Source organism: Anomalospiza imberbis, unplaced genomic scaffold (assembly GCF_031753505.1).
Source record: "Anomalospiza imberbis isolate Cuckoo-Finch-1a 21T00152 unplaced genomic scaffold, ASM3175350v1 scaffold_48, whole genome shotgun sequence".
NCBI classification, from domain to species: domain Eukaryota; kingdom Metazoa; phylum Chordata; class Aves; order Passeriformes; family Viduidae; genus Anomalospiza; species Anomalospiza imberbis.
Window position 1 is genome coordinate 716,214 of NW_027100088.1, and position 26,904 is coordinate 743,117.

At 59.4% G+C, this 26,904-nt stretch overlaps 3 protein-coding genes across 3 annotated transcripts in view; all 3 read right to left on the reverse strand.

The window, feature by feature from the left end:
- TRIM28 (tripartite motif containing 28) overlaps window positions 1–13,573 on the reverse strand; it is a gene marked incomplete at its 5' end in the record, with an annotated part of 27,805 nt that extends 14,232 nt beyond the window's left edge. Inside the window, 4 exons of the mRNA XM_068178558.1 lie at window positions 389–503; window positions 1,531–1,647; window positions 9,574–9,630; window positions 13,440–13,573. Coding sequence (XP_068034659.1) covers window positions 389–503; window positions 1,531–1,647; window positions 9,574–9,630; window positions 13,440–13,573 — 423 coding nt within the window. The remainder of the gene's footprint in view (window positions 1–388; window positions 504–1,530; window positions 1,648–9,573; window positions 9,631–13,439) is intronic.
- Window positions 13,559–16,027, reverse strand: LOC137466948 (transcription intermediary factor 1-beta-like). Its single transcript, XM_068178547.1, has 2 exons — window positions 15,778–16,027; window positions 13,559–13,727 (listed from the first exon to the last, which is right to left on the reverse strand). Exons 1-2 carry the CDS (start codon window positions 15,983–15,985, stop codon window positions 13,609–13,611), a joined length of 327 nt encoding a protein of 108 aa, XP_068034648.1. The 5' UTR covers window positions 15,986–16,027; the 3' UTR covers window positions 13,559–13,608.
- A 3,563-nt stretch (window positions 16,028–19,590) lies between these two features.
- LOC137466940 (zinc finger and BTB domain-containing protein 45-like) lies at window positions 19,591–25,451 on the reverse strand. The gene is given in 4 exon segments (XM_068178539.1): window positions 19,591–19,667; window positions 19,761–20,039; window positions 24,342–24,642; window positions 24,645–25,451. Coding segments are annotated over 4 exon segments (1,287 nt in total). The 5' UTR covers window positions 25,275–25,451.
- Between the last annotated feature and the right edge of the window lie 1,453 nt (window positions 25,452–26,904).

Consider the following 26,904-nt stretch of genomic DNA (forward strand, 5'->3'; position numbering starts at 1 on the left):
CCCTGCGCGCCGGCACCTGCTCCACAGACCGAGGGGCTCTTCGCAATGGCACATCGGTCTCGCCCACCTTCTGGCCAGGTGCCCCTCACTCTGGCTAAGGACTCGATAAACCGTAACTCTTTGGGAAGGCTTTGGTGCACCCGCACGGACGACGGCGAATCCACTGGCTGGACCAGTGAGGACCTCGTCTCGACGGTGGTAGCTGTATTCCCCTTCCCCTCCTTTCTCTCTATTCCTCATTTCCCTTTTCTGTCCCTCCATCACCTTTGCCGGGGGTGCCACAGTAAAGGCGCGTTTGCTGTGATTAAACTGGCCGTGCCCGGCCTTTCAGCGCTTTTGGGATCGCTAAGGAGCCGTCGCGGCGCCCCGCACGCGGCACCGGGCTCACCTGGACGTCGCCCAGCAGCGCCTTGCCGCGCTGGTTGAGCTCCTTCATGATGTGCAGGATGGCCAGCTTCACCTCCACCTGCAGGCGCTTCTGCGCGTCCGACACGCGGCGGATGCTGCGGGGACACGGGGCATGGAGGGGACACGAGGGGACACGGGGCGTGGAGGGGACACGAGGGGACACGGGGCGTGGAGGGGACACGAGGGGACACGGGGCGTGGAGGGGACACGAGGGGACACGGGGCGTGGAGGGGACACGAGGGGACACGGGGCGTGGAGGGGACACGAGGGGACACGGGGCGTGGAGGGGACAGGAGGGGACACGGGGTGTGGAGGGGACACGGGGCATTGAACGGGACACGAGGGGACACGGGGCGTGGAGGGGACATGGAGGGACATGGGGACAGGGTAGGGACACGAGGGGACAAGGGGATAGGGCCACGGCAGGGACAGGAGGGGACCTGGGGACAGAGCAGGGACAGGAGGGGACACGGGGACAGGGCAGGGACACAAGGGGATGCAGGGACATGAGGGGACATGGGGACAGAGCAGGGACAGGAGGGGACACGGGGACAGGGCAGGGACACGGCGGGGACAGGGCAGGGACAGGAGGGGGACAGGGCAGGGACAGGAGGGAACCCGGGGCCGGGGCAGGGACACAGGGGGACAGGGCAGGAACAGGAGGGGACATGGGGACAGGGTAGGGACAGGGTGGGAACAGGGCAGGGACAGGAGGGGACATGGGGACAGGGCAGGGACAGGGTGGGAACAGGGCAGGGACAGGAGGGGACAGGGCAGGGACAGGAGGGGGACAGGGCAGGGACAGGAGGGAACCCGGGGCCGGGGCAGGGACACAGGGGGACAGGGCAGGAACAGGAGGGGACACGCGGGGCAGGGACACGAGGGGACAGGGCAGGGACCCGCGGGAACAGGGCAGGGACACGAGGGGACCCGCGGGGACAGGGCAGGGACACGAGGGGACCCGCGGGGACAGGGCAGGGACATGAGGGGACACGCGGGGACAGGGCAGGGACACGAGGGGACCCGCGGGGACAGGGCAGGGACATGAGGGGACACGCGGGGACAGGGCAGGGACACGAGGGGACCCGCGGGGACAGGGCAGGGACCCGCGGGGACACGCACAAGGCGCGCAGCTCCCTGGCGGAGCGCTGCACCGCGGCCTGTCTGTCCGCCAGGCGCTGCAGCAGCGCCGCCAGCACCGAGCGCTGCTTGCGGACGGCGTCGTCCAGCGGCTGCGAGCTGGGATACGGGGAGAAAAGGGAAAAAATGGGGAAAAACGTGGGGGGAAACATGGGGGAAAACATGGGGGAGACATGGGGGAGACATGGGGGAGACATGGGGGGAAACATGGGGAAAACATGGGGGGACATGGGGAAAACATGGGGGGACATGGGGAAAACATGGGGGGACATGGGGGAAATATGGGGGAAAACATGGGGGGAACATGGGGGAGATATGGGGGGAAAAATGGGGAAAAAATGGGGAAAACATGGGGGAAAACATGGGGGAAAACATGGGGGGAACATGGGGGAAAAATGGGGGGAACATGGGGGAAAACATGGGGGGAAACATGGGGGAGATATGGGGGAAAAAATGGGGAAAAAATGGGGAAAACATGGGGGAAAACATGGGGGAAAACATGGGGGAAAACATGGGGGGAAAACATGGGGGGAACATAGGGGAAACATGGGGGGAACATGGGGGAAACATGGGGGAGATATGGGGGAAAAAATGGGGAAAAAATGGGGAAAACATGGGGGAAAACATGGGGGAAAACATGGGGGGAAAACATGGGGGGAACATGGGGGAAACATGGGGGGAAAACATGGGGGAAACATGGGGGAAATATGGGGGGAAACATGGGGGGAAACATGGGGGGAAAACATGGGGGAAACATGGGGGAAATATGGGGGGAAACATGGGGGGAAACATGGGGGAAATATGGGGGGAAACATGGGGGGAACATGGGGGAAACATGGGGGAAACATGGGGGAAAAATGGGGGAAACATGGGGGGACATGGGGGAACATGGGGGAAAACATGGAGGGACATGGGGGAAACATGGGGGAAAACATGGGGGGAACATGAGGGAGATATGGGGGGAAAAATGGGGAAAAAATGGGGAAAACATGGGGGAAAACATGGGGGGAAAACATGGGGGGAACATGGGGGGAACATGGGGGAAACATGGGGGAAAAATGGGGGGACATGGGGGAAATGGGGGAAAACATGGGGAAAACATGGGGGAAAAAATGGGGGAAAACATGGGGGAAAACATGGGGGGAAACATGGGGGAAAAAATGGGGGAAAAAATGGGGGAAAAATGGGGGAAAAATGGGGGAAACATGGGGGAAACATGGGGGAAACATGGGGAAAACATGGGGGAAAACATGGGGGAAACATGGGGGGAACATGGGGGAAAACATGGGGGAAAACATGGGGGAAAACATGGGGGAAACATGGGGGAAAAATGGGGGGAACATGGGGGAAACATGGGGGAAAACATGGGGGAAAACATGGGGGAAAACATGGGGAAAACATGGGGGAAACATGGGGGAAACATGGGGGAAAAAATGGGGGGACATGGGGGAAACATGGGGGAAAACATGGGGGAAATATGGGGGGACATGGGGGAAACATGGGGGAAATATGGGGGAAAACATGGGGGAGACATGGGGAATGGGGAGGAATCAGGGAAATGGGAGAATGAGGGAAATGGGGAAAAACATGGGAAAATATGGGGCAAATAGGGGAATGGAGGAACGGGGAAAATGGGGAAAAACATGGGGGAGATGGGCAGGAAATGGGGAAAAACACGGGGGAAACAGGGAAATGGGGAAAACATGGGGGAATGGGGGAAAACATAGGGAAAAATGAGGAAATTGGGGGAAAACATGGGGGAAACATGGGGAAATGGGGGAAAACATGGGGCAAATGGGGGAAAACATGGGGCAAATGGGGGAAAAACATGGGGAAAAACATAGGGAAAAAATGGGGAAATTGGGGGAAAACATGGGGAAATGGGGGGGAACATGGGGAAATGGGGGGAAAACATGGGGAAACACAAGCAGAAAACCATGGGGAAATGGGGGAAAACATGGGAAACACAAGCAGAAAACCATGGGGAAATGGGGGAAAACATGGGGGAAATGGGAAGGAATGGGGGAAAGGGGGAAAATGGGGAAAACATGGGGAAAATGGGGGAAAACATGGGGAAAATGGGGGGAACATGGGGAAAATGGTGAAATTGGGGTAATGGGGAAAATGGTGAAAATGGGGGAAAACATGGGGGGAAGGGGAAAATGGGGGAAAACATGGGGAAATGGGGAAAAATATGGGGAAATGGGGAGGAGTGGGGGGGAAATGGGGAAAATGGGGATAAACATGGGGAAAAACATGAGGGAAATGGGGGGGGACATGGGGAAAATGGGGAAACAAGGAAAAACGTGGGGAAAACATGGGGAAAAGGGGGGGAATGGGGAAAAGGGGGGAAAACATGGGGGAAATAGGGGGAACATGGGGAAAAACATGGGTCAAATGGGGAGGAATGAGGAAATGGGGAAAAACATGGGGAAAATATGGGGCAAATAGGGGAATGGAGAAAATGGGGGGAAATTTGGAAAATTTGGGAAATGGGGGAAATTAGGAAAATGGGGAAAACATGGGGGAAATGGAGGAAATGGAAAAATCATGGGGGAAATGGGGAAAAACGTGGGGAAAATGGGGAAAAGGAGGAATGAGGAAAAACATGGGGAAAATGGGGATATTGGGGAAAAACATGGGGAAATGGGGAAAATGGGGGGAATGTGGAAAACGGGAAGAGATGGGGAAAACATGGGGAAAAACATGGGGAAAATGGGGGAAATGGGGAGAAATGGGGAAAATGGGGAGAAATACGGGAAGGAACGAGGGAAAATGGGGAGAAACACAAAGAGAAGTGGGGAGGAATGGGGAAAAACAGGGAGAAAATGCAGGAGAAAAATGGGGGAAAGGAAAGAGAAAAGTAAAAAAAGGGGAGAGGAGAAAGAGATGGGAAAAGAGTAGGAAAAGAGCGGGAGGGAGGAGGGCAAGGGACGGAAAGGGAGGAGAAAAGGGGAGAAAAAGAGAGAGTTTTTAGAAAAGGGGAAAGGAGAAAAGGGGGAAAGGGGAAGAGGAAAAAGGGGAAAGGAAAAAGAGAAACAGAAAAAAGGGAAAGGAAAAAGTGGAAAAGGGGAAAAGGGGAACAGAAAAAAGGGGAAGGAAAAAGGGGAAAAGGGGAAAGGAAAAAGGGGGGAAAGGGGGAAGTAGAAAGGGGAAAAAGGGGAAAAAGGGGAAGAGGGGAAAGAACAAGGAAAAAGGGGAAAAGGGAAAAAGGAAAAAGGGAAAAGGGGAAAAGGTGGGAAGGAAAAAGGGGGAAAGGAGAAAGGGGAAAAGGGGAAAGTGGAAAGGGGAAAGGAAAAAGGAAAAAGAAAAAGAGGGAAAGGGAGAAGGAAAAGGGGAATAGGAAAAAGGGGAAAGGAAAAGGAAAGGAAAAGGGGAAAACAAGGCAGAAAAAGGGGAAAGGAAAAGGAAAAGGGGAAAAGGAAAAAGGGGAAAAGGAAAAGGGGATAATGGGGCAGAAAAAGGGAAAAGGGAAAAGGGAAAAGGGGATAACGGGGCAGAGAAAGGGAAAAGGGAAAAGGGGATAACGGAGCAGAGAAAGGGAAAGGGAAAAGGCGATAACGGGGCAGAGAAAGGGAAAAGGGAAAGGGAAAAGGGGATAACGGGGCAGAGAAAGGGGAAAAGGGAAGGGGAAAAGGAAAAGGGAAAGGGAAAAGGGGAAAGGGGATAACGGAGCAGAGAAAGGGGAAAAGTAAAAGGGGAAAGGGGAAAGGCGATAACGGGGCAGAGAAAGGGAAAAGGAAAAGGGAAAAGGGAAAAGGGGATAACGGGGCAGAGAAAGGGAAAGGGAAAGGGAAAAGGGAAAGGGAAAAGGGGATAACGGGGCAGAGAAAGGGAGGAAAAGGGAAAGGGAAAAGGGAAAAGGGGATAACGGGGCAGAGAAAGGGGAAAAGGGAAGGGGAAAAGGAAAAGGGAAAGGGAAAAGGGGAAAGGGGATAACGGGGCAGAGAAAGGGAAAGGGAAAGGGAAAAGGGAAAGGGAAAAGGGGATAACGGGGCAGAGAAAGGGAAAAGGGAAAGGGAAAGGGAAAGGGAAAAGGGGATAACGGGGCAGAGAAAGGGAAAGGGAAAAGTTGATAACGGGGCAGAGAAAGGGAAAAGGGAAAGGGAAAAGGGAAAGGGAAAAGGCGATAACGGGGCAGAGAAAGGGAGGAAAAGGTGGGAGAAAAGGGGGAGAGAAAAGCAGAATTAAGCTTATTAGCTCATTACCCATTAATAAGCTAATTAATCCTCATTAGGCATCAATTATCTCATTAACTCAGTGGATTAAGGAGTCTTAGTTAACGAGATGCCGTGGGTAACAGATCCTGTCACTTAATCCCTAATTACGCTAATTACATCGATCCAATTAGATCTTACCCAACAAAAGTGCTGCTTGCCCTTAATGACCACGTAAGTGAGCTAATTAATGTGGTAATTAAGCTAATTAAATACCGACTCAGCCAAGCAATTGAGCCACTCTTGATTGCCTCGGGAATTTGCTCAATAAAAAACCAGCAAAGCCATAATCAAAGCCCAACTAAGATTAATTAACACAGAAATTAATTCAAACAGCTATTACAGCATTCGTTAATTAGTCATTAATCAGCTTGATCTGCTTCAAGCCACGCCCCCTCTGCTAATTAATTCTCGCCGTTCCCAACCCTTCAGCACCGGCCCCGCTAACGAGCTTACTAACGAGCTTTAACAAAACCAGCGGTGGAATCAGCAACAAAACCAGGAGTTCTAATTAACAGGAGTAATTAACCAGCAGGCCAACTCCAGGTGGCTTTCGCTAATTAATCAGCCTCACCAATTAATTACAGCCACCTTTAAGTGCGCTAATTAGCGCTAATGAGGCACCCAACTCAGGGGTGGTCTGGGTGCTAATTAGCGCTAATGAGGCACGCAACTCAGGGGTGGTCTGGGTGCTAATTAGCGCTAATGAGGCACTCAACTCAGGGGTGGTCTGGGTGCTAATTAGCGCTAATTAGGCACCCCACTCAGGGGTAGTCAGGGTGCTAATTAGTGCTAATGAGGCACGCAACTCAGGGGTAGTCAGGGTGCTAATTAGCGCTAATGAGGCACGCAACTCAGGGGTAGTCAGGGTGCTAATTAGCGCTAATGAGGCACACAACTCAGGGGTGGTCTGGGTGCTAATTAGCGCTAATGAAGCACACAACTCAGGGGTGGTCTGGATGCTAATTAGCGCTAATGAGGCACGCAACTCAGGGGTGGTCTGGGTGCTAATTAGCGCTAATGAAGCACACAACTCAGGGGTGGTCTGGATGCTAATTAGCGCTAATGAGGCACGCAACTCAGGGGTGGTCTGGGTGCTAATTAGCGCTAATGAGGCACGCAACTCGGGGGTGGTCTGGGTGCTAATTAGCGCTAATGAGGCACCCAACTCAGGGGTGGTCTGGGTGCTAATTAGCGCTAATGAGGCACCCCACTCAGGGGTGGTCTGGGTGCTAATTCACGCTAATGAGGCACCCAACTCAGGGTTGGTCTGGGTGCTAATTAGCGCTAATTAGGCACCCCACTCAGGGGTAGTCAGGGTGCTAATTAGTGCTAATGAGGCACGCAACTCAGGGGTGGTCTGGGTGCTAATTAGCGCTAATGAGGCTCTCAACTCAGGGGTAGTCAGGGTGCTAATTAGCACTAATGAGGCACTCAGGGGTAGTCAGGGTGCTAATTAGTGCTAATGAGTCATGCAGATGAGGGGCGGCACTCATGGGTGGTCCAGTTGCTAATTAGCACTATTGAGGCATGCAGGCACTCACTGCTAATTAGTGCTAATGAGGCACTCACAGGTGGTAACCATGCAGTGCTAATTAGCGCTAATGGGACACAGTGCAGTACTTATTAGCACTAATGAGGCATGCAGCTGAGGGGTGGTCAGGGTGCTAATTAGTGCTAATTAGGCATGCAGATGAGGGGCTGCACTCACGGGTGGCCCCAGTGCTAATTAGCACTAATGAGGCATGCAGGCACTCACTGCTAATTAGCACTAATGAGGCATGCAGGCACTCAGGGGTGGGGTGGTCCCTGTAAGGTGCTAATTACCTAATTAGCTAATTAGCACTAATGAGGCATGCAAGCACTCACAGGTGGTCACCCTGCCGCTGCTAATTAGCTAATGAGTGCTAACAAGGTGCACAGGCACTCACGGGTGGGTGCTCATTAGCTAATGAGCGCTAACGAGGCATGGGCACTCCTGGGTGGGTGCTCATTAGCTAATGAGTGCTAACGAGGCACAGGCACTCAAGGGTGGGTGCTCATTAGCTAATGAGTGCTAACGAGGCACAGGCACTCAAGGGTGGGTGCTCATTAGCTAATGAGCGCTAACGAGGCACAGGCACTCAAGGGTGGGTGCTCATTAGCTAATGAGCACTAACAAGGCACAGGCACTCCCAGGTGGGTGCCCATTAGCTAATGGGCACTAACGAGGCGTGGGCACTCCCAGGCGGGCGGTAATTAGCTACTGAGTGCTAACGAGGCACGTGGGCGCTCCAGGGTAGGCGGTAATTAGCTAATGAGCGCTAAGGAGGCGTCCCGGGTGGGCGGTAATTAGCTAATGAGTGCTAACGAGGCGTGGGCTCTCCCAGGCAGGGGGTAATTAGCTAACGAGTGGTAACAAGGCAGCAGGCACTCCCGGGCAGGTGGTAATTAGCTAATGAGCGCTAACCAGGCGCACACTCCCGAGCAGGCGGCAATTAGCTAATGAGCTCTAACAAGGTGTGCGGGCTCTCCCAGGTAGGCGGTAATTAGCTACCCAGCGCTAACGAGGCGCGCGGGCTCTCCGGGGCGGGGGTAATTAGCTAAGGAGCGGTAACGAGGGGCGCGGGCTCTCCCGGGGCGGGGGTAATTAGCTAATGAGCGCTAACGAGGGGCGTGGGCTCTCCCGGGGCGGGGGTAATTAGCTAAGGAGCGGTAACGAGGGGCGCGGGCTCTCCGGGGCGGGCAGTAATTAGCTAAGGAGCGCTAACGAGGGGCGCGGGCTCTCCAGGGCAGGGGTAATTAGCTAAGGAGCAGTAACGAGGGGCGCGGGCTCGCCGGGGCGGGGGTAATTAGCTAAGGAGCGCTAACGAGGGGCGCGGGCTCTCTGGGGCGGGCAGTAATTAGCTAATGAGCTCTAACGAGGTGCGCGGGCTCTCCCAGGCGGGGGGTAATTAGCTACCGAGCGCTAACGAGGGGCGCGGGCTCGCCGGGGCGGGGGTAATTAGCTAAGGAGCGCTAACGAGGGGTGCGGGCTCTCCCGGGCGGGGGTAATTAGCTAAGGAGAGGTAATGAAGCGCGCGGGCTCTCCGGGGCGGGCAGTAATTAGCTAAGGAGCGGTAACGAGGTGCGCGAGGCGCGCAGGCTCTCCCGGGCGGGGGTAATTAGCTAAGGAGCGGTAATGAGGGGCACGGGCTCTCCCAGGCGGGGGTAATTAGCTAAGCAGCGGTAACGAGGGGCGCGGGCTCTCCAGGGCTGGGGTAATTAGCTAAGGAGCAGTAACGAGGGGCACGGGCTCTCCCAGGTGGGCGGTCATTAGCTAAGGAGCGGTAACGAGGCGCGCGGGCTCTCCGGGGCGGGCAGTAATTAGCTAATGAGCTCTAATGAGGGGCGCGGGCTCTCCGGGGCGGGCAGTCATTAGCTAAGGAGTGCTAACGAGGGGTGCGGGCTCTCCGGGGCGGGGGTAATTAGATAATGAGCTCTAACGAGGGGCGCAGGCTCTCCCTTCATGCGGTAATTAGCTAAGGAGTGGTAACGAGGGGCGCGGGCTCTCCCGGGCGGGGGTAATTAGCTAAGGAGCAGTAACCAGGCGTGCGGGCTCTCCCGGCTCTCCCGGGCGGGGGTAATTAGCTAAGGAGCGGTAACGAGGGGCGGGGGTAATTAGCTAAGGAGCGGTAACGAGGGGCGGGGGTAATTAGCTAAGGAGCGGTAACGAGGGGCGGGGGTAATTAGCTAAGGAGCGGTAACGAGGGACAGCGGTAATTAGCTAAGGAGCGGTAACGAGGCACAGCTGTAATTAGCTAAGGCGCGCTAACGAGGGCGCACTCACGGGTGGGCGCGGTGCGGGCCCAGGTGGCACTCCCGGCAGGTGAGGCTGTCGCAGGCGCTGCAGAACAGCGACAGCGGCTGGCACGGGTGCAACGCGCACGGCCCCGGCTGCGCCGCAACGGCGCCGCAACCGGCGCCGGCAACGGAGGGAGAGCCTGCGGAGAGACGGGAACGGGGGAATGGGAACGGGGAATATGGGAATGGGAACGGGGGAACGGGGGAATGGGAACGGGGAATACGGGAATGGGAACGGGGGAACGGGGATGGGAACGGGGGAATGGGAACGGGGAATACGGGAATGGGAACGGGGGAACGGGAACGGGGAATACAGGAATGGGGGGAATGGGAACGGGGAATACGGGAATGGGAACGGGGGGAACGGGAACAGGGAATACGGGAATGGGAACGGGGGAACGGGGAATACGGGAACAGGGAATACGGGAACGGGGGAACGGGAATGGGAACGGGGGAATGGGAACGGGGAATACGGGAATGGGAACGGGGGAACGGGGAATACGGGAATGGGAAGGGGGGAACGGGGGAATGGGGATGGGAACGGGGGAATGGGAACGGGGAAACGGGGATGGGAACGGGGGAATGGGAACGGGGGAACGGGAACGGGGAAACGGGGATGGGAACGGGGGAATGGGAACGGGGGAACGGGAACGGGGAAACGGGGATGGGAACGGGGGAATGGGAACGGGGAATACGGCAATGGGAACGGGGGAACGGGAACGGGGAATACGGGAATGGGGGAACGGGGGAATGGGAACGGGGAATACGGGGGAATGGGAACAGGGAATACGGGAATGGGAACAGGGGAACGGGAACGGGGAAACGGGGATGGGAACGGGGGAATGGGAACAGGGAATACGGCAATGGGAACGGGGGAATGGGAACGGGGGAATACGGGAACAGGAACAGGGGAATGGGAACGGGGAATACGGGAATGAGAGAATGGGAACGGGGGAACAGGAACGGGGAATACAGGAATGGGAACAGGGGAACGGGAACGGGGAATACGGGAATGGGGCAACAGGGGAATGGGAACGGGGAATACGGGAATGAGGGAATGGGAACGGGAACAGGGAATACGGGAATGGGGGAACGGGGGGGGAATGGGGAACGGGGAACGAGGAATGGGAACGGGGCAATGGGGAATGGGAATGGGGGATGGGAATGGGGGAACGGGGGAATGGGAATATGGGAATGGGAATGGAAGAATGGAAATATGGGAATTGAGGAATGGGAATGGGGGAAAGGGAACGAGGGAAGGGAAATGGGAATAGGGGAACAGGAATGGGGAATGGGAACAGAGGAATGGGAACGGGGGAATGGGAACATGGAACACCTATGGAAACCAGAAAATGAGAATGGCAATGGGAAAATGGGATGGGAACGGGGGAACTGGAATGGGAATGAGGCAATGGGAAAATGGCAATGGGAATGGGGAATGGGAGAATGGAGAATGGGGAATGGGAAGAGAGGAATGGGAATGGGGGAATGGGAATGGGGAAAGGGAATGGGGAATGGGAACGGGGGAATGGGACTGGGAGAATGGGAATGGGGGAATGGGAACGGGGGAATGGGAACGGGGGAATGGGAACGGGGGAATGGGAACGGGAACAGAGGAATGGGAATGGGAAATGGAGATGGGGGAATGGGAACATGGGGTGGGAATGGGAGAATGGGAACGGGAGAACAGGAACGGGAATGGGAATGGGAATGGGTGGGAATGGGAATGGGGAATGGGAGAATATAAATGGGAATGGGAATATGGGAATGGGAATGGGGGAATGGGAATGGGGAATGAGAACAGAGGAATGGGAATGTGGAATGGGGAATGGGAACAGAGGAATGGCAATGGGAATGGGGAATGAGGCAATGGGGGAATGGGAACATGGGGTGGGAATGGGAGAATGGAAACATGGGAATGGGAAAATGGGGAAATGGGAATGGGGGAATGGGAATGGGAATGGGGGAATGGGAACGGGAATGGGGGAGTGGGGGAAAGGGGAATGGGGAATGGGAACATGGGAACGCATATGGAAACCAGAAAATGGGAATGGCAATGGGAAAATGGAATGGCAATGGAGGAATGAGAAAACGGGAATGGGGGAATGGGAATGAGGCAGTGGGAAAATGGCAATGGGGGAATGGGAACATGGGGTGGGAATGGGAGAATGGGACATGGGAATTGGAAAATGGGGAAATGGGAACGGGGGAACGGGAATGGGGCAATGGGAATGGGAAAATGGGGAAATGGGGAACAGGAATGGGACTGGGGTAATGGGAAATTTGCAATGGGGGAATGGGAACGTGGGAATGGGAAAATGGGGAAATGGGAAAATGGGGAACAGGAATGGGACTGGGGTAATGGGAAATTGGCAATGGGGGAATGGGAACGTGGGAATGGGAAAATGGGGAAATGGGAAAGGGGGAACAGGAACGGGAATGGGATAATGGGAAGTTGGCAATGGGGGAATGGGAACATGGGAATGGGAAAATGGGCAAATGGGAAAGGGGGAACAGGAATGGGACTGGGATAATGGGAAATTGGCAATGGGGGAATGGGAATGTGGGAAACTGGGGACAGGAATGGGAGAACGGGAGTGGGAACATGGGAATACCACCAGGAATGGCACTGAGATGGCACCACACAGAACTGGGACAGGACCAGGAATGGCACCAGGATGGCACCAGGGTAAGGCAGGGAATGGCACTGGGATGGCACTGGGAGAACACGAGGATGGCACCGGGATGGCACCGGGAGAACACGAGGATGGCACTGGGATGGCACCGGGAGAACACGAGGATGGCACTGGGATGGCACTGGGATGGCACCGGGAGAACACGAGGATGGCACTGGGATGGCACTGGGATGGCACTGGGAGAACACGAGGATAGCACTGGGATGGCACTGGGATGGCACTGGGAGAACACGAGGATAGCACTGGGATGGCACTGGGATGGCACTGGGAGAACACGAGGATAGCACTGGGATGGCACTGGGATGGCACTGGGAGAACACGAGGATAGCACTGGGATGGCACCGGGATGGCACTGGGAGAACACGAGGATAGCACTGGGATGGCACCGGGATGGCACCAGGATGACACTGGGGGAACACGTGGATGGCACTGGGATGGCACCAGGAGAACATGAGGACGGCACCAGGAACAGGACCGGGAATGGCACCAGACGGAGCCGCTGACAGCGTCACACCTCGTAACGAGCACGGACAGGGGTGACGGGGTGACGGGAGGTGACAAGGAGGTGACAGAGGTGACAGGGAGGTGACAGAGGGGACAGGACTCACCCAAGGGCTGCACGCTGTGCTCCTGGGTGTACCTGACCCTCTGGTGGGCCTCCACGCAGGTGTCACACAGCGATGGGGACAGGGAGGGGACAGAGGGGACAGAGGGGACAGGGAGGTGACAGAGAGGTGACAGAGGGGACAGAGGGGACAGGGAGGTGACAGAGGGGACAGGACTCACCCAAGGGCTGCACGCTGTGCTCCCGGGTGTACCTGACCCTCTGGTGGGCCTCCACGCAGGTGTCACACAGCGATGGGGACAGGGAGGTGACAGAAGGTGACAGAGGGGACAGGGAGGTGACAGAGGTGACAAGGAGGTGACAGAGGGGACAAGACTCACCCAAGGGCTGCACGCTGTGCTCCCAGGTGTACCTGACGCTCTGGTGGGCCTCCACGCAGGTGTCACACAGCGATGGGGACAGGGAGGGGACAGGAGGTGACAGGAGGTGATAGAGGGGACAGGGAGGTGACAGGAGGTGACAGAGGTGACAGGGAGGGGACAGAGGGGACAGGACTCACCCAAGGGCTGCACGCTGTGCTCCCGGGTGTACCTGACCCTCTGGTGGGCCTCCACGCAGGTGTCACACAGCGGCTCGGCGCACTCCAGGCAGAAGCTGGTGGCGGCGGCGTTGTCCTCGCAGCTGGTGCAGCTCTGGGGACAAGGGACACGCTGGGGGCCGTCCCTCGGCCCCCCTCAGCGCTAATTAGCGCTAATTAACACTAAGGAGGCGGTACCTGCCCGCTGGGCGGGGCCGTGCCCGCTGCACCCTCCTGCAGGAAGAAGTTCTCCATGATGTCACCCAGGGGACACTGCTGGTGGCACACGGGGCACTCGAAGGCTGCGGGGACACACAGGGGACACAGTCACCCCACGGCGCCCTTGTCACCTCCTCGGCCACCAAACGCTGCCCCGGCAGCGGGCTGGGGGCCAGGCACACCCAAAACGGAGCCCCGGGGCCACCGGGGCCACCTCGGGGAGGTCCCTGCAGCCACCAAAGCCCCCCCAAGGCAGGGTCGGTGTCCCCAAGGAGGGGACAAGGCCACAGCGGGGCCACAGCGTCCCCTGGGGGGGACAGGGCTGTCCCCTCCCCACAGAACCGCCAGGAACTCCTGTGGCACCCCAGTAACCCGCAGTGATCCCAGTAACCCGCAGTGATCCCAGTAACCCCCAGTGATCCCAGTAACCCGCAGTGATCCCAGTAATTCCCAGTGATCCCAGTAACCCGCAGTGATCCCAGTAACGCCCAGTGATCCCAGTAACGCCCAGTCATCCCAGTAACTCCCAGTGCTCCCAGTAACCCCCAGTGATTCCAGTAACCCCCAGTGCTCCCAGTAACGCCCAGTGATCCCAGTAACGCCCAGTGATCCCAGTAACGCCCAGTGATCCCAGTAACCCCCAGTGCTCCCAGTAACGCCCAGTGATCCCAGTAACGCCCAGTGCTCCCAGTAACGCCCAGTGCTCCCAGTAAAGCCCAGTGCTACCAGTAAAGCCCAGTGCTCCCAGTAAAGCCCAGTGCTACCAGTAAAGCCCAGCGATCCCAGTAACGCCCAGTGCTACCAGTAAAGCCCAGTGATCCCAGTAAAGCCCAGTGATCCCAGTAACGCCCAGTGCTCCCAGTAACGCCCAGTGATCCCAGTAACCCCGAATGTCCTGCACAACCCAGTGATCCAGGTGCTCCCAGCAACTCCCAGTGTCCTGCACAACCCAGTGATCCCAGTATGGCCCAGTGTCCTGCACAACCCAGCGCCGCCCCAGTGCTCCCAGTAACCCTGGGTGTCCTGCACAGACCAGTGATCCCAGTAAACCCCAGTGATCCCAGTAAACCCCAGCATTCCAGGTAACCCCCAAAATATCACTGACCACCAGTGATCCCAGTAACCCCCAGTGCCTCCCAAGTGCTCCCAGTAACCCTGGGTGTCCTGCATATCCCAGTGATCCCAGTAACCCCCAAAGACACCACTGACCCCAGTGATCCCAGTAACCCCAGCATTCCCAGTAACCCCCAAAGACACCACTGACCCCAGTGATCCCAGTAACCCCCAAAGACACCAGTGATCCCAGTAACACCAGCATTCCCAGTAACCCCCAAAGACACCACTGACCCCAGTGATCCCAGTAACCCCAGCATTCCCAGTAACCCCCAAAGACACCACTGACCCCAGTGATCCCAGTAACCCCAGCATTCCCAGTAACCCCCAGTGCCCTGTACAGCCCAGTGCCCCCAGTACCCCCCCGCATTCCCAGTAACCCAGAGCAACCCCAGTAACCCCCAGCACCTCCCCAGTGCTCCCAGTAACCCTGGGTGTCCTGCACATCCCAGTGCTCCCAGTAACCCCCAGCATTCCCAGTAAACCCCAAAACTCCATTGACCACCAGTGATCCCAGTAACCCCCAGCGATCCCAGTAACCCTGGGTGTCCTGCACATCCCAGTGCTCCCAGCAACCCCCAGCATTCCCAGTAAACCCCAAAACTCCATTGACTACCAGTGATCCCAGGAACCCCCAGTGATCCCAGTAACCCTGAGTGCCCTGCACATCCCAGTGATCCCAGTAACCCCCAGTGATCCCAGTAACCCTGAGTGCCCTGCACATCCCAGTGATCCCAGTAACCCCCAGTGCTCCCAGTAACCCTGAGTGCCCTGCACATCCCAGTGCCCCCAGTACCCCCAGCATTCCCAGTAACTCCCAGTGCCTCCCCAGTGCTCCCAGTAACCCTGGGTGTCCTGCACATCCCAGTGATCCCAGGAACCACCAGTGATCCCAGTAACCCTGAGTGCCCTGCACATCCCAGTGATCCCAGTAACCCCCAGCATTCCCAGTAACCCCCAAGACTCCATTGACCACCAGTGCTCCCAGTAGCTCCCAGTGCCCCCAGCGCTGCCCCTCACCCTGCCCGTCGCTGCCGGCGGCTGCCGGCGCGGCCCCGAGGCAGCCCCGGCACACGGAGTGCAGGCAGGGCAGCAGCCGCGGCTCCCGCCGGGGGCTGAGGCGCTCCCGGCAGGCGCCGCAGAGCTCCAGCGGCCCCAGCGGCTCCGGCAGCTCCGCTCCCTTCGCCCCGGGGCCGCTCCCGAGCGCCGCCGCCTGCAGCACCGACATGGCGGCCGCGTCCCCCTCACGCTCGGCACGGCCGCCCGGCCCTGCCCCGGCGCGCGGCCAATCACCGCCCGCCGACACGGATTGACAGCGCGGCGAGCCAATGGAAGGGCGGAAGGGCGGGGATTAGTGGAGATTGACACCGCGAGGGAGCAATGGGAGAGGAGCACGCGGGAAAGAAAGGGCGGGAAGACGCCTCCGGCACATGAACACAAACGGGCCAATCAGCGCGCAGAGCGGCCGGAGCTGAACCAATCAGCGGCCGAAGTGACCCGCAGAAGGCGGGGGCTTCTGGGGCGGGCCGGCCAATCAGCAGCGGCGCTCAGCGGGAAGGCGGGGTTGATGTTGTGATTGACAGGTGGATAAACCAATGGGGAGCAGAAGGGGCGGGACTGGGAGTTACTGGCGGATAATGGGCTCACGGGGGATTACTGGGATCGCTGGGGGTTACTGGGATCACTGGGAATTACTGGGATCGCTGAGGGTTACTGGGATCACTGGAAATTACTGGGATCGCTGGGAATTACTGGGATCGCTGGGGGTTACTGGGATCACTGCGGGTTACTGGGATCATTGGGAATTACTGGGATCGCTGGGGGTTACTGGGAATTACTGGGATCACTGGGGGTTACTGGGATCGCTGGGGGTTACTGGGATCACTGGGGGTTACTGGGATCACTGGGGGTTACTGGGAATTACTGGGATCGCTGGGGGTTACTGGGATCGCTGGGGGTTACTGGGAATTACTGGGATCGCTGGGGGTTACTGGGACCACTGCAGGTCACTGGGATCACTGGGGGTTACTGGGAATTACTGGGATCGCTGGGGGTTACTGGGACCACTGCAGGTCACTGGGATCACTGGGGGTTACTGGGAGCTCAGGGAGCGCTGGGGGTTACTGGGATCACGGGGGGTTACTGGGATCATTGGGAATTACTGGGATCGCTGGGGGTTACTGGGATTGCTGGGGGCTACTGGGATCGCTGGGAATTACTGGGATCACTGGGGGTTACTGGGATCACTGGGAATTACTGGGATCGCTGGGAATTACTGGGATCGCTGGGGGTTACTGGGATCGCTGGGAATTACTGGGATCACTGGGGGTTACTGGGATCGCTGGGAATTACTGGGATCGCTGGGGGTTACTGGGATCGCTGGGGGTTACTGGGAATTACTGGGATCGCTGGGGGTTACTGGGACCACTGCAGGTCACTGGGATCACTGGGGGTTACTGGGAATTACTGGGATCGCTGGGGGTTACTGGGATCACTGCAGGTCACTGGGATCACTGGGGGTTACTGGGAGCTCAGGGAGCGCTGGGGGTTACTGGGATCACGGGGGGTTACTGGGATCACTGGGAATCACTGGAGGTCACTGGGATCGCGGGGGGAGATCACTGGGTGTCCCCAGTGTCCCCCCAGTGTCTCCCCCATTGTCCCAAATGTCTCCATTGTCCCCAGTGTCCCCCCAGTTTCCCCCGTGTCCCCCCATTGTCCCCAGCGTCTCCACCAGTGTCCCCCAGTCCCCCCAGTGTCCCCATTGTCACCAGTGTCCCCCCATTGTCCCCAGTGTGCCCCCAATGTCCCCCCAGTTGCCCCATTGTCCCCAGTGTCCCCCCATCCCCCCAGTGTCCCCAATGTCCCCACTTTCTCCCAGTGTCACCCCAGTGTCCCCAGCATCCCCCCAGTGTCCCCCCAATGCTCCCCATGTCCCCAATGTCCCCCCAATGTCCCCAGTGTCCCCCCATGCCCCCAGTGTCCCCTCAGTGTCCCCCAGTGTCCCCTCACTGTCCCCAGTGTCCCCCCATCCCCCCATTGTCCCCAGCATCCCCTCCAGTGTCCCCCAATGCTCCCCATGTCCCCAATGTCCCCCCAGTTGCCCCATTGTCCCCAGTGTCCTTCCAGAGTCCCCCCAGTGTCCCCAGTGTCCCCCCATCCCCCCAGTGTGCCCCCAATGTCCCCCCAGTTGCCCCATTGTCCCCAGTGTCCCCCCAGAGTCCCCAGCATCCCCCCAGTGTCCCCAATGTCCCCACTTTCTCCCAGTGTCCCCCCAGTGTCCCCAGTGTCCCCCCAATGCTCCCCATGTCCCCAATGTCCCCCCAATGTCCCCAGTGTGCCTCCAATGTCCCCCCAGTTGCCCCATTGTCCCCCCAGTGTCCCCAGTGTCCCCAGCATCCCCCCAGTGTCCCCAATGTCCCCACTTCCTCCCAGTGTCCCCAGTGTCTCCCCCAGTGTCCCCCGTTCCCGGTGTCCCCCGTTCCCGGTGGCCGCGCAGGGGACGCCGCACGGGTGGCATCATTGGTTTTACTGGCAGAATCGGCAGAATCGGCCCCGGAGCGGCCGCACCACGCGCCGGGCTGGTCGCCACGCGCCGGGGCTGGGAGCCGCGCGGCGGGGAGGGGACACGGGAGGGACCCATGACATCATCACCCTCATCGTCCAGCACTCCGAGCGTGTCCATGGCTGCTCACGGTGCACTCCATCCGTCCAATCCCTGTGCCCAGCTCAGTTCTGGAACGTTCTGGGGCTCCCAATGACATCATCACCCTCATCTTCCAGTGCTCCGAGCATCTCCATGGCCACTCACGGCCTGCTCCATCCGTCCAATCTCTGTTCCCAGCTCAGTTCCGGAACGTTCTGGGGGTCTCAATGATGTCATCACCCTCATCGTCCAGCGCTCCGAGCATCTCCATGGCCGCTCACGGCCTGCTCCATCCGTCCAATCCCTGTGCCCAGCTCAGTTCTGGAACGTTCCGGGGGTCTCAATGACATCATCACCCTCACCATCCAGCGCTCCGAGCATCTCCATGGCCGCTCACGGCGCGCTCCATCCATCCAATCCCTGTGCCCAGCTCAGTTCTGGAACGTTCTGGGGCTCCCAATGACATCATCACCCTCATTGTCCAGCACTCCGAGCGTGTCCATGGCCGCTCATGGCCTGCTCCATCCATCCAATCCCTCTGCCCAGCTCAGTTCTGGAACGTTCCGGGGCTCCCAATGACATCATCACCCTCATCGTCCAGCGCTCCGAGCATCTCCATGGCCACTCACGGCCTGCTCCATCCATCCAATCCCTCTGCCCAGCTCAGTTCTGGAACGTTCCGGGGGTCCCATCAGGTCAATGACGTCATCACCCTCATCGTCCAGCCCTCTGAGCATCTCCATGGCTGCTCACGGCCTGCTCCATCCGTCCAATCCCTGTGCCCAGCTCAGCTCTGGAACGTTCCGGGGCTCCCATCAGGTCAATGATGCCATCGCTCCCCACCACCAGAGCCACCGGGGTTCCCGGGCTCCGTTTGCCCTCGGCAACGCCGCGTTGGCCACCGCCCGCCTCCTCCGGGACTCGGGGTGCTGCAGCACAGTTCCCAGCAGGATTTGTGCCGTGATCCCTGTGCTGCTGGAAGCCCCGGGCGTTCCCCACGGGGCACCAGCGGGGTGCTCTGGTCCCCTTCTCCCGTCACCGGGAACGTCCCCACAACTTCCTGAATCCCACAGACAACATCTCAGCCACTTCCTCCAGGCGTCACACCGGCTGCTCCACCAGACCCGTGGGCACCGAGGAGCCCCCGGGCCCACCCTCCAGGCCCTTCAAGGGGCAGGGACCCCTCCTCACGCTGTGTGAGCGGGGCCTGCGCCCGCCACATCCGGCCCCGGCCACGTGCCCAGTCCAGGTTCCGGCGGTGGTGCCAGCGGTGGCCCCGGTAGCGGTCCCGGCGGCGGCCCCGGTGGCGGCCCCGGCGGTAGCCCCGGCGGCGGCCCCGGCGGCAGCCCTGGCGGTAGCCCCGGCGGCGGCCCTGGCGGTGGCACGGGGTGGGAGGTGGCAGCGTGGCGCTCCAGGAGGGTGCGGTGGGAGAAGCCCTTGGTGCAGAGGCGGCACTGGAAGCGCTCGGGGCGGTGCGTGCGCATGTGGACATTGAGCGAGCTCTTCTGCGTGAAGCGCTTGCAGCAGACGCCGCACTGGAAGGCGCGGACGCCCGTGTGGGTCACCATGTGCTTGAGCAGGTAGTCCCGGAGGGAGAAGGAGCGCCAGCAGATGGAGCACTGGTGGGGCTTCTCGCCTGCGGAGACGGAAATGGGGGGAACCGGAGTCAGTGTGGGTCAGCAGGGGTTGGTACTGGTCAGTGTGGGTCAGTGTGTGTCAGGGTGGATTGGCACTGGTCAGTGTGGGTCAGTGTGGGTCAGTGTGGGTTAGTGTGGGTCAGTGTGGGTCAGTATAGGTCAGCAGGGTTTGGTACTGGTCAGTGTGGGTCAGTGTGTGTCAGGGTGGATTGGTACTGGTCAGTGTGGGTCAGGACAGGTCAGTGCGGGTCAGTACGGGTCAGTACAGGACAGTGTGGGTCAGTGTGGGTCAGTACAGGTCAGTATGGGTCAGTGAGGGTCAGTGTAGGTCAATGTGGGTCAGTACAGGACAATGTGGGTCAGTATGGGTCAGTGTGGGTCAATGTGGGTCAGTACAGGTCAGTATGGGTCAGTGAGAGTCAGTGTAGGTCAATGTGGGTCAGTGTGGGTCAATGTAGGTCAGTACAGGTCAGTACAGGTCAGTGAGGGTCAGTGTGGGTCAATGTGGGTCAGTACAGGTCAGTGTGGGTCAGTGTGGGTCAGTACAGGTCAGTGTGGGTCAATGTGGGTCAGTGAGGGTCAGTGTGGGTCAGTACAGGTCAGTATGGGTCAGTGCGGGTCAGTGTGGGTCAGTGTGGGTCAGTACAGGTCAGTGTGGGTCAGTACAGGTCAGTGTGGGTCAATGTGGGTCAGTACAGGTCAATGTGGGTCAGTACGGGTCAGTGTGGGTCAGTACAGGTCACTGTGGGTCAATGTGGGTCAGTGTGGGTCAGTGTGGGTCAATGTGGGTCAGTACAGGTCAGTGTGGGTCAGTGTGGGTCAGTACAGGTCAATGTGGGTCAGTACAGGTCAGGATGGGTCAGTGAGGGTCAGTGTGGGTCAATGTGGGTCAGTGTGGGTCAATGTGGGTCAGTACAGGTCAGTATGGGTCAGTGAGGGTCAGTGTGGGTCAATGTGGGTCAGTACAGGTCAGTGTGGGTCAGTACAGGTCAGTATGGGTCAGTGAGGGTCAGTGTGGGTCAATGTGGGTCAGTACAGGTCAGTGTGGGTCAGTGTGGGTCAGTACAGGTCAGTGTGGGTCAATGTGGGTCAGTACAGGTCAGTATGGGTCAGTGTGGGTCAATGTGGGTCAGTACAGGTCAGTGTGGGTCAGTACAGGTCAGTATGGGTCAGTGAGGGTCAGTGTGGGTCAATGTGGGTCAGTACAGGTCAGTGTGGGTCAGTACAGGTCAGTATGGGTCAGTGAGGGTCAGTGTAGGTCAATGTGGGTCAGTACAGGTCAGTGTGGGTCAGTACAGGTCAGTGTGGGTCAGTACGGGTCAGTACAGGTCATTGTGGGTCAATGTGGGTCAGTACAGGTCAGTGTGGGTCAGTACAGGTCAGTATGGGTCAGTGAGGGTCAGTGTAGGTCAATGTGGGTCAGTACAGGACAATGTGGGTCAGTACAGGTCAGTATGGGTCAGTGAGGGTCAGTGTGGGTCAATGTGGGTCAGTACAGGTCAGTATGGGTCAGTGTGGGTCAGTGTGGGTCAGTACAGGTCAGTGTGGGTCAGTACAGGTCAGTATGGGTCAGTGAGGATCAATGCGGGTCAATATGGATCAATGGGGGTTAAGGTACATCGATACAGGTCAATGTGGATTGATGTGGGTCAACGTGGATCAATCCAGGTGAATTCGGAACAAAGGGGATCAATGTGGGTCAACATGGGCCAAAGTGGATCAATGTGGGTCAACATGGGCCAAAATGGGTCAATGTGGGTCAACATGGGCCAAAATGGGTCAACATGGGCCAAAGTGGGTCAATGTGGGTCAACATGGGCCAAAGTGGGTCAACGTGGGTCAACATGGACCAATGGGGGTCAACATGGGTCAACGTGAGCCAAAGTGGATCAATGTGGGTCAACATGGGCCAAAATGGGTCAATGTGGGTCAACATGGGCCAAAATGGATCAATACAGGTCAACATGGATCAGTGTGGGTCAACATGGGCCAAAATGGGTCAGTGTGGGTCAACATGGATCAGTGTGGGTCAACATGGGCCAAAATGGATCAACGTGGGCCAAAATGGATCAACGTGGGTCAACATGGGCCAAAATGGGTCAGTGTGGGTCAACATGGATCAGTGTGGGTCAACATGGGCCAAAATGGATCAACGTGGGTCAACATGGACCAAAATGGATCAATACAGGTCAACAGGGGTCAGGATGGAATGATATGGGTCCATGTGGGTCACCAGGTGTCAACATGGATTGGAACAGGTCAACAGGTGTCAGTGTGGATCAACATGGGTCAACGTAGATCAACGTAGGCCAACATGGGTCAATGTGTGCCAAGATGGACCAGTACAGGTCAACATGGATCAATGCTGGCCAACATGGATCAGTAGAGATCTATATGGGCCAGCACACATCAACATGGGTCAACAAGGATCAACCCAAGTCAACGTGGGTCAACAGAGTGGATTGATGGGTCAACGTGCATTGGACCAACTTGGACCAACGTGTGTCCACATGAATTGACCAATACAAGTCCCCAAGGATTGATCCATGGCCACCACGGATCACCACAGGTCAACATGGAGCAACATCAGTTGGCCAGGGTCAATGTGGGTCAACATGGAGCGACATGAGTTAACGGATCAACGTGGGTGAAAAGGGAACAGCACGTGTTGGGGAGGGTCACCATGTGATGTGACAAACCAAGATGGGTCAACGTGGAGCACCGTGGGCTAACATGGGTCAACGTGGGTCAGCACAGAGTGAGCTGGGACGTCACTGATCCACCCAGGTCTGCGCAGGCCAAAATGGATCAACGTGGAGAGACGTGAGTCAAAATGGATCAACGAGGGTCAGCGTGGACCAACAGGGGCCAGCGTGGGTCAACACTGGTCCAACGAATCTCCAGCAGAGGCCAACATGGGGCTGTGCAGATCAGTGTGGGCCAGAATTGGTCAGCACAGGCCAACATGTCAGCAAAGGCCAACAAGGGTCAGCACAGGTTCATGTGGGCCAGCAGAGGCCAACGTGGGTCAGCACAGGCCAATGTGGGTCAGCACAGGCCAACGTGGGTCAGCACAGGCCAACATGGGTCGTTACTGGCCAACGTGGGTCAGCACAGGCCAATGTGGGTCATTACAGGCCAACGTGGGTCAGCACAGGCCAACATGGGTCGTTACTGGCCAATGTGGGTCATTACAGGCCAACGTGGGCCAGCAGAGGCCAACGTGGGTCAGCACAGGCCAACGTGGGTCATTACAGGCCAACGTGGGTCATTACAGGCCAACGTGGGCCAGCAGAGGCCAACATGGGTCAGCACAGGCCAACGTGGGTCAGCACAGGCCAACGTGGGTCATTACAGGCCAACGTGGGTCATTACAGGCCAACGTGGGTCAGCACAGGCCAACGTGGGTCGTTACTGGCCAATGTGGCTCAGCACAGGCCAACGTGGGTCAGCACAGGCCAACATGGGTCAGCACAGGCCAACGTGGGTCATTACAGGCCAACGTGGGCCAATATTGGCCAGCACGGGTCCATGTGGGTCAGCACAGGCCATGTGGGTCAATGGGGCTCCGCTGACGGACAAGGGATTGACCCAGGCCAGCAGGGATGGACGCAGGACACCACCGAGGGTCACCGTGGGACCCGTGTGTGTCACCGCAACACCCACCTGTGTCACCACAAGAGCAGGTGTGTCACCACACGAGCCACGCATGTCACCACGGGATCCAGGTGTGTCACCACAGTACCCAGCTGTGTCACCACAGGATCCAGGTGTGTCACCACAGTACCCAGCTGTGTCACCATGGGACCTGTGTGTGTCACCACATGACCCAGGTGTGTCACCACAGGACCCAGGTGTGTCACCACATGACCTGTGTGTGTCACCACGGGACCCAGGTGTGTCACCACAGGATCCAGGTGTGTCACCACAGGACCCAGGTGTGTCACCACATGACCCAGGTGTGTCACCACAGGACCCAGGTGTGTCACCACATGACCTGTGTGTGTCACCACGGGACCCAGGTGTGTCACCACAGGATCCAGGTGTGTCACCACATGACCCAGGTGTGTCACCACAGGACCCAGATGTGTCACCACGAGACCCAGGTGTGTCACCACATGACCCAGTCCGTCACCACAGGACCCAGGTGTGTCACAACAGTACCCAGGTGTGTCAGCACAGGACCCAGGTGTGTCACGACAGGACCCAGGTGTGTCACGACAGGACCCAGCTGTGTCACCACGCCACCCCTGTGCGTCCCCAGGAGCCGTCCCCATGCCGTGCGGGCGTGGCGCGCTCACCTGAGTGGATGAACATGTGCTTGGTGTAGTTCTTGCGGGAGCTGAAGCTCTTCTGGCAGTGCCCGCACTGGTACGGGGGCTGGGGCGCGCGGTGGGGCCCGGCCGGGGGCACCGGGGCGGCCGCGGGGACGGCGCCCCCCTCCAGCCCGGCCTCGTAGGGCGGCGGCAGAGGCGGGGGGGCCCCGAAGCCGAACCCGTCCCCGCCCGGCGCCTCCCGGCCGCGCTCGGCCCCGAAGGCGGCGGCGCCGTCGTCGCCGGGCCAGGGAGGCAGGAAAGCGTCGGGGAAAACCTCGGGGGGCGCCGAAAAAACGGGGGGTCCGGGGCAGGGAAGGGCGGTGGGGCCAGGCCCGGGGGGACGACGCCTTCCTGGGACCCCCCTTCAGCTTCTCCCTCCTCTTCCTCATCCTCCTCCTCCTCCTCCAAGTCCTGGCGCTCTTCCTTGAGCGCCGGCGCCAGGCGCAGCGGCTGCCGCTGCTTGCGGCTGTGGCCGCCGGGCGCCGTCTCCGCCGGCCCGTCCGCCTCCGGCGCGGCCTTGCGGGGCGGCGGCAGCGCGGCGGGGCCGCGGCCCTGCGAGATGATCTGCGTGCACTCGTCGATGACCGTCTTGATCTGCAGCACCGAGGCGGCCGTCAGGATGTGCAGCGCCTCGGACTGGGCCACCACCAGGCTGCCGCTGTAGAGGAACTCGACCAGCTGGCGCACGGCCGCCGAGGGCACCACGGGCGGCACCTCGATGGCCGAGTGGCCCAGCAGCAGCTTGTCGTGGAAGAAGGGGCTGCCGGCGGCCAGCACGCAGCGGTGGGCGCGCAGCGAGGCCTCGCGGATGCGCACGGTGACGTCGCAGAACTGGCCGGCCACGCGCTGCCCGTTGAGCGTCTCCAGCAGGGAGCGGCTGAAGTTGTGCAGGTGGATGTAGTGCACGGCCTCCGGCATGGCCGCGGGGACAGCGGGGACAGCGGGGACAACGGGGACAATGGGGACAACAGGGACAACGGGGACAACGGGGACAATGGGGACAGCGGGGACAACGGGGACAACGGGGACAATGGGGACAGCGGGGACAACGGGGACAGCGGGGACAACGGGGACAGCGGGGACAACGGGGACAACGGGGACAATGGGGACAGCGGGGACACTGGGGACAGCGGGGACAACGGGGACAACGGGGACAGCGGGGACACTGGGGACAGCGGGGACAACGGGGACAACGGGGACAGCGGGGACACTGGGGACAGCGGGGACACTGGGGACAGTGGGGACAACGGGGACAGCGGGGACAACGGGGACAACGGGGACAACGGGGACAACGGGGACAGCGGGGACACTGGGGACAGCGGGGACACTGGGGACAGTGGGGACAACGGGGACAGCGGGGACAGCGGGGACAGTGGGGACAGTGGGGACACTGGGGACAATGGGGACACGGGGGGACACAGGGGGGACACTGAGACACGGGGGGGCACGGGGTGGACCCTGGGGGAATAGAGGGGACACAGAGATGGCAGTGACAGCTGGGACACAGCAAGAGTCAGAGAGGGTGGGGACACCAGGGACACTGGGAAACTGAGGCACGGGGGCAGCAGGGACACTGGGGACAGGAGAGACACTGGGAAACTGAGGCACGGGGGCAGCAGGGACACTGGGGACAGGAGAGACACTGGGAAACTGAGGCACGGGGGCAGCAGGGACACTGCGGACAGGAGAGACACTGGGAAACTGAGGCACGGGGGCAGCAGGGACACTGGGGACAGGAGAGACACTGGGAAACTGAGGCACGGGGACACTGGGGACACCGGGGTGGCGGGGACACCGCGGTGCTGGGGACACACACGGGGACACCGGTGGGGACAGCGGCGAGCCTGGCGGGACCTGGGGACAGAGAGACGGGGCTGGGGACAGCCCGTGTGACGTCACCGCGCGCCCGTGTGACATCACCCGAGGGCCACCGGCCGGGATGTCCCCGAGCTGTCACGACAGGCGGAACCACCCGAGCCGATCCCGTTCCCCCACTCCCCCCGGACCCCTCGGGACCTCCCGGCCCGACCCTTCCCCTCCCCCCCCAAAAAAAAAAAAAAAAAAAACCGGGACCCCCGGCCCCTCCCCCACACCTCGCTGCTGCTCCCGCCGCCGCCGCTCTCTGACGTCACTTCCGCCAGACCGGAGCGGAAGTGGAGCATAGAGAGGAGCGCGGCGCGCCCCCGTGCCGCCATAGAGACGGGAGAGGCGGCCGCGCGGCGGCGGCGCCCCCTGGCGGACCGGGGGAGCGGCAGGGTGGCGGCTGCCTATGGATCCCCCTGGGGACCCCCCAAAGTCCCCAGAGACCCCACGGGGACCCCCCAAATCCCCACAGACCCCACAGGGATCCCCCAAAGTCCCCACAGACCCCACGGGGACCCCCCAAATCCCCACAGACCCCACAGGGATCCCCCAAAGTCCCCACAGACCCCACAGGGACCCCCCTGGGAACCCCAAAGTCCCCACAGACCCCACAGGGATCCCCATGGGAACCCCAAAGTCCCCACAGACCCCAAAAGGACCCCCCAAAGTCCCCACAGACCCCACA

Coding starts and splice junctions, on each gene's coding strand:
- LOC137466948 (XM_068178547.1), bottom strand. CDS start 15,985: ATGTCGGTGCTGCAGGCGGCGGCGCTCGGGAGCGGCCCCGGGGCGAAG. Junction 13,728..15,777: donor CGCCGGCAGCGACGGGCAGG/GTGAGGGGCAGC, acceptor GTGTCCCCGCAG/CCTTCGAGTGCCCCGTGTGC.